Consider the following 6,000-nt stretch of genomic DNA (forward strand, 5'->3'; position numbering starts at 1 on the left):
ACACTCTTGTCAATATATGTCAAGACACCTTGTGATGATTACACACCTTCGTTACTTTAGGCAGAAAGAAATTTGAAACCAAACCCAAACCATGTGAATTAATGGGCAGAGAGGAGTTTCATTTGCTTGACTTGTGAACTGATACTTCCAACAGATATGCTCTGATTGTTATGAGATTCTGTTTGGAGTGTTCTTTTTGTAGAATATTTGTTACTTTTGTTGTTTGGATTATATTTTCTTCATTTACCTTAGGTTGTGCCTCACTTGGTCTGCGCCTTACGCCTTTGAGAACTGAGGGCTAGAGAAGAAAACATCCTGGTGAAGGGTCTAAGAGTGTTTTAGAGCGTGTTTTTACTCGAAGTGTTAGTGGAAGTGTTTTGTTTGAAAGCATTTTTAGGAGAATTATCCATCAAGTGTTCTCAGAAAAAAGTAAAAACACTACTAGTAATTTTTTAGTACTTTAAGTGATTTTTTTTAGATTTTTAAAAGTGTTTATTAAATTTTGTCACATAATTTTTATTCATTTTTAGTTTAAAAACACTTTTCCAAAATTACTGCAAAATGGACTCTAAGTTTTAACACGTCGGCTTTTAGAACTATTTGTGGCAATACCATTTAAAATGTCAGTTTAAATGCTACTCTATGGTTTTGCTTTTTTGGGGCATGTTGGATGAAGTAGTGTCTATTTTTATAATAGATCTTAATTTGGCTTAAATTTGAATGTCATTTAAATGTTAATTTTTTTTATTACTGTTTGAATGTTAGTTAAGTATTAAATTTATTTATGTATTTTTATATGTTAAAAATATTTATTCAATTAATTATTATGTTTCTTTTTTACTTTAATTGGAAAATTAATAATTTGAAAAAAAAAGTCGTACTTTAACAATTTTAAAATATCAATTATAAACATTTTATAATGATTATGTAAATAGTTAAAAAAAAAATTGGTAATTGAATGATAATTAGGATTTCTAATAATGCTTAGTTAATAAAAAATGGTAATTTTTTTTTAAATAACCCTTGTTTTCACATATGGTATCTTTGGATTTATAGATATGAGAGTGAAATGTGTTCTATTGTTAAGATTAATTTAAAATTTTAAAATTTAAAACAGTATGAAATCCTAGTTTTTATTTTTCAAAATTAATTGAAATTATTTATTCTAATTTTCCATGGAAATAATGATAGTTTATCTTGGTTTTGCTATATGTTGAAGGGTTGAATTTTGAAAGTTTGTAGTAAGTTCATTTACAATATAAAAATTGTTATCTTAGTGTTTATTTTCATTATGGAATTTAAGAATTAGATGAATTATGAGGTAAATATAAGTTAAAAGGATGGAAAGGAAAAGAAAAAAGAAAATTATTTTTTTATTAAGATAAAATTATCTTAAACTGAAAAAATAAGTAACTCTAGAAATGGTTTAACTCTTGAAGCAACTTAATTTAGATTTAAGTCGGGTGTTTATGGGAATAGCTTTGACCCAAGAGCAGAGCCATCCACTGTCCTGGGACCGATGATGATATGATGGTTTGCTTTTGGGTCATGTCCATATCGAGAGTGACTATCACTGTATAAACTTGAGAGTGATGTATTATTGCATTTGTTAATGAGCAGAGACTGATGATTGAAGCTTTGATATATATGGGGCAAACCACTTCCTCAAACATTCCACTCAGAATTTATTTGATGACAATATTCCACAAATACATAATCATTGATCTGATCCTTGGGATTAATAGAAGTTCTTTGTAAAAAAAAAAACTTATATTCTATACTCTCTGGATTTGATGCTGCAGCAGCCTCTTCATTAGGCAATCCGGTTGCCACATGGCTGTGGTCCGGCCCAATAGGCTTTGACAGTTCCCCTCTTTTCAATCTTTGGTGCATCACACGTTATCTTGTGCAGTGAGTTCAACAGCCGGAGGCATCCTGAGGGTGGGGGGAGTTCGCTTGCATGTATGCAGCATAAAGTTGCATGCTCCCACGGCCTCTCCCACTGTCAGATAGATCCATTCTTGGCCAATGTTTTGGATGAACTCTGTCTTGTCTAGCTTCTTCATCACCTCACTTCCAGGGTTTGCTAATACAAGCTGTATGGAGGCCATCACAATCCATGATCAACAACCACATAAGCCAATTTTGGAAAGATTGAGACGCTGATCATAGACTTATAAGCATAAAATTAAGGAATAGAAGTCTCTACCTTGAGACCCCTTTTGTCAAGATCCTTCTTCACCTCATCAAGCATGCTCATCCCACTTGTATCAATGCTACCAACCGCTGCAATTAACCGTAAGGATAGTGATTAGATAGTATTATAATAATGGGCTTGTTGTCTAGTGTTAGTGGTGATGGGATCACTTACCGCTCATATCTAATATGACATAGTGCAAGTTGGCCTCTCCACAGGATTTTACCCTATCTTCCTCCTCATATATCCATCTCGTGATCCTAAGAACAGGATTAACAGCCAATATAAATTTGATTGTGTCAATCAATCAAATAGTTGTCAGTAGAATTCACATGGGTTGTTCAGTTATATATCTACCTTTCTCTTAGGTAGTTAGAATTGGCAAAGTAGATGGGGGCGTCAATATGAAGAATGAGCATTCCGGGAACAGTGTTCGCATTTGGGTACTGATCAATGCTTCTGTATGTCATCGTGTTGGGAATGTTGCCAAGAACGTGAGTCCTCGGCCTTGCCAAGGATAGCAGCAGCCTTAGCATGGACATGGTGACCTGCATTCCCAAAAGTCCATCAGATTTGACAGTGAATTTCAGCCAAGAGAAAACTCCAGGACAGGTACATATTTTCTTGGATTCTCACATACCGCTATGGTTAAGCCGATTTCAACACTGACGAAGACCACACCTATGTATGCACTCATGCACACAACGAAATCGAATTTGTCGACTTTCCATAGATGGATGGCAGCCTCATAGTCTATCAGGCCGAGCATGGCAGCGATGATTATGGATGAGAGCACCACCAGGGGAGTGTAATGGAACAACGGAGTTAGGAATAACAGGGTTATCATAACTGCTGTGGCCATGACTATGTTGGATACCGCTGACTTGCATCCTGCATTGAAATTCACTGCTGTTCGGGAAAATGGTCCTGAAATAACAGTTTGGAACCACAAACAATCAGTGGATGAGAAATAAATTAGTAACGGCCTATTTCTCCTTAAATAATTTGTTGAAGAGATTGAATAGAAAAGGTACCTGTGGTCAAGTAGCAAGAAGTGCAAGAGCCTGCAATGTTCATCATTCCAAAAGCGATCATTTCTTTATTCCCATCAATGTGATAATTCTTGAACATGGAAAAGCTTCTCCCAACTGCAATTCCTTCCTGTCATCCATCAAACCCACCTTTACAATTTCATTTATTTTAAGGATTTCAAAAATACTGTGGAACATCAATTGTGGGACACACTCTGAAATAAGTCACCCATAGTAGGGACAAAAACAGTGACCAGAGCAAAACGACACCGTTGTATCATGTATGCATTATCAGGCATAAATATTTGGACCGCAAGATCTACGTATCTAGGAACCCTCGTGGAAGATGTAACATCACATACGTGGATTCACGACCAACAAGCTGACGTATTAAAGTGTGATGATTAGAGAGATGATGAGGACTTACAGCTAGGGCTATGATTCCAGTGACGGCTCCTGTTTTGATAGCTGTCACGAGATATGGTGACCCAAAAGCCAGATCAGACAGAGATGGTGGATTCAGCCCTTTCTTCAGGTGCCCAATCTGCGTGTAATACCGACAAAAGAAATCGCGGATATCAATTAATCACGCCACATCAGACCTCCAGTCTATATATATATATATACTGTAGTGGGTGCATGACATGAGCAGAAAGAGAGCCAGAGAGATTGCTCACCACTTGGACGCCGTGTTTCTCAGCATGGGTCAGATAGACTAGAATGCTTCCCAAAATTACAGACATCAGAGGCGCCATGGCGTTTATCCAGAAGAAGGCTGGTTTTCTCTTGCTCTACTCGTTTTCAACATCACCACGACAACATAATAATAAGCAAGCACAGAATACTTTAGTTAATGTCCAAAGTGGAAGACATAGATCATAATTCTATACTTGTTTTATACTACTAATGTCCAAACAAGAAATAATTATGATTAGTATCGATGTCGATGTTGTCATTAGATGGTAGTTGATTTAATTAATCTAGAGACAAATTGTAGCCTTCTTTTAGAAAGTTGTCTTCTTTTTTCAATCCATTGGATCCATAATCTCAAATAGAACGGGAAGAGAAAAGAAAAGGCTTTGGATTAACTTACAAAATATCTGGTAAGGAGGAGGAAGAAGAGGAAAAGGCAGCCCAACACAGCACTTTCCCATCTCCACTGCAACAACCGCCACCACCATTTCCAGTGTCAATTAAATAAGAAAATGGAAAGGCGGCACTGGTATAATTTAATAGGGACCAAAAGAAAAACAATGGTTCTGGTAAAAGCCAACCTGGTGTACTTGAGTAAAGACCGATTTGAGGACAGATACCATATCTGTCCCACGAGTAAAATGAACGAGACCAAGCATCCCTTTTAGTTGCTGCAAACAAACGATTGTGGCTGCTCCCCCCATGAATCCCACTATTGTTGCATGTGACAGAAAGTCCACGATAAACCCAAGCCTGCATGCAATTCATATGATAATTTCAAAATATTAATAACAACCTTGAGGAGATCAGATGAAGATTTTTGTTCATTTAACAAACTGACCTTAACAATCCCAGAGCAGTTTGAAGAACTCCAGAAAAGAAGGTTGCGGTGACAGCCAGCTGAAAATAAAGCTTTGGGTTCTCATATGGATTAACCACACCCCCAATCATGGAAGTTAAGAGAAGTGATGCAACAGCTATAGTCCCCACTGCCACATCTCTGGAGCTTCCGAACATGGCGTAGATCAGTGGAGGTACAAAGCTTGAATCTGCAGTTGCCATTACATAAATTCACATTTCTAAGAACAGGAAAGAAAAAACAGTGTTTTAATTGGTTCTAGAATATGGTTTCTCATGAAGATGCGAACGCTCACATAATCCAACAATGGGTGGCAAGCTTGCTAAATTTGCATAACTTATCCCCTGAGGAACTGCAAGACTGGCAATAGTAATTCCCGCAACTAAATCAGATTTGAAGGACTGAAAAGTATAGCGAGGTGCCCATTCAAGGATTGGCATAAAGTACTGTAACCCCAGCACAAACTTCCTAGAAGGTGGCTGGTTCTTGAATTGCCTAAAAGGGTCATCAGGAAAGAAAGTCTCTTTGAGAGCTGTCCTCACCGCCCAACAGAATGGCTTTGGCGGAGGAACTGCAACACCACGCGGGGTGTGGTAATCAGAGTTACCCATATGATAGCTAGCTAGCTAACTGATCCTGAGTTTAGATGAGGTGGTAGAGCCAATTAAACTTAGAAATTAATGCTGTTTCTGGAGTTTGGCTTCAGGAACTGAAAACCTGCGAACACTCTCTAATGAAAATGCTCAAGGGGTTCGGTATGGATGTTGAGAAAAAGAAGGATTCGATAATGGTGGTGAGGACTGAGGGCTGAGGAGGGAGGTGGAGTGAGTCTGTGAGTGAGCAAGGGAAGGGGTGGGCGTTTATGTAAGGGCGTTGAGGCCATGGGGAGGTGGTATCTAGGAGTGGGATAAGGGACCCACACTGCACTACGTGGCAGATAGTCAATGCTGAATGCTGCACAGCCACAAATGCAATGGCCTTTATTTATTTATTTTTTAACTAGCTCTATAGTCTAAGTAAGTAAATATATTCTAGGATCCACTTACAACTTACAGCGTGGCATGTAGCAATGTTGGCTTGAGCGCTACACGTGGTGTCTAATCCACAGGAAGTGGGTCTTCAAGTCGGGGGATTTCGTGAAGATACGCGAAAAATTGTCCCTGCCCACTTTTCATATTTATAATGATATTTTAAGTCTCCAGCTTGGAAAATAAAATATA

General features: G+C 37.8%; 1 protein-coding gene across 1 annotated transcript; it reads right to left on the bottom strand.

The window, feature by feature from the left end:
- Window positions 1-1,644: 1,644 nt before the first annotated feature.
- LOC117914033 (sulfate transporter 3.1-like) lies at window positions 1,645-5,599 on the bottom strand. Its single transcript, XM_034829191.1, has 12 exons — window positions 5,076-5,599; window positions 4,763-4,970; window positions 4,503-4,674; window positions 4,322-4,387; window positions 3,906-4,019; window positions 3,656-3,772; window positions 3,232-3,358; window positions 2,838-3,124; window positions 2,555-2,745; window positions 2,372-2,457; window positions 2,210-2,286; window positions 1,645-2,096 (listed from the first exon to the last, which is right to left on the bottom strand). Exons 1-12 carry the CDS (start codon window positions 5,389-5,391, stop codon window positions 1,893-1,895), a joined length of 1,965 nt encoding a protein of 654 aa, XP_034685082.1. The 5' UTR covers window positions 5,392-5,599; the 3' UTR covers window positions 1,645-1,892.
- Between the last annotated feature and the right edge of the window lie 401 nt (window positions 5,600-6,000).

The sequence above is a fragment of the Vitis riparia genome, chromosome 5, assembly GCF_004353265.1.
Source record: "Vitis riparia cultivar Riparia Gloire de Montpellier isolate 1030 chromosome 5, EGFV_Vit.rip_1.0, whole genome shotgun sequence".
In the NCBI taxonomy this organism is placed as follows: Eukaryota; Viridiplantae; Streptophyta; class Magnoliopsida; order Vitales; family Vitaceae; genus Vitis; species Vitis riparia.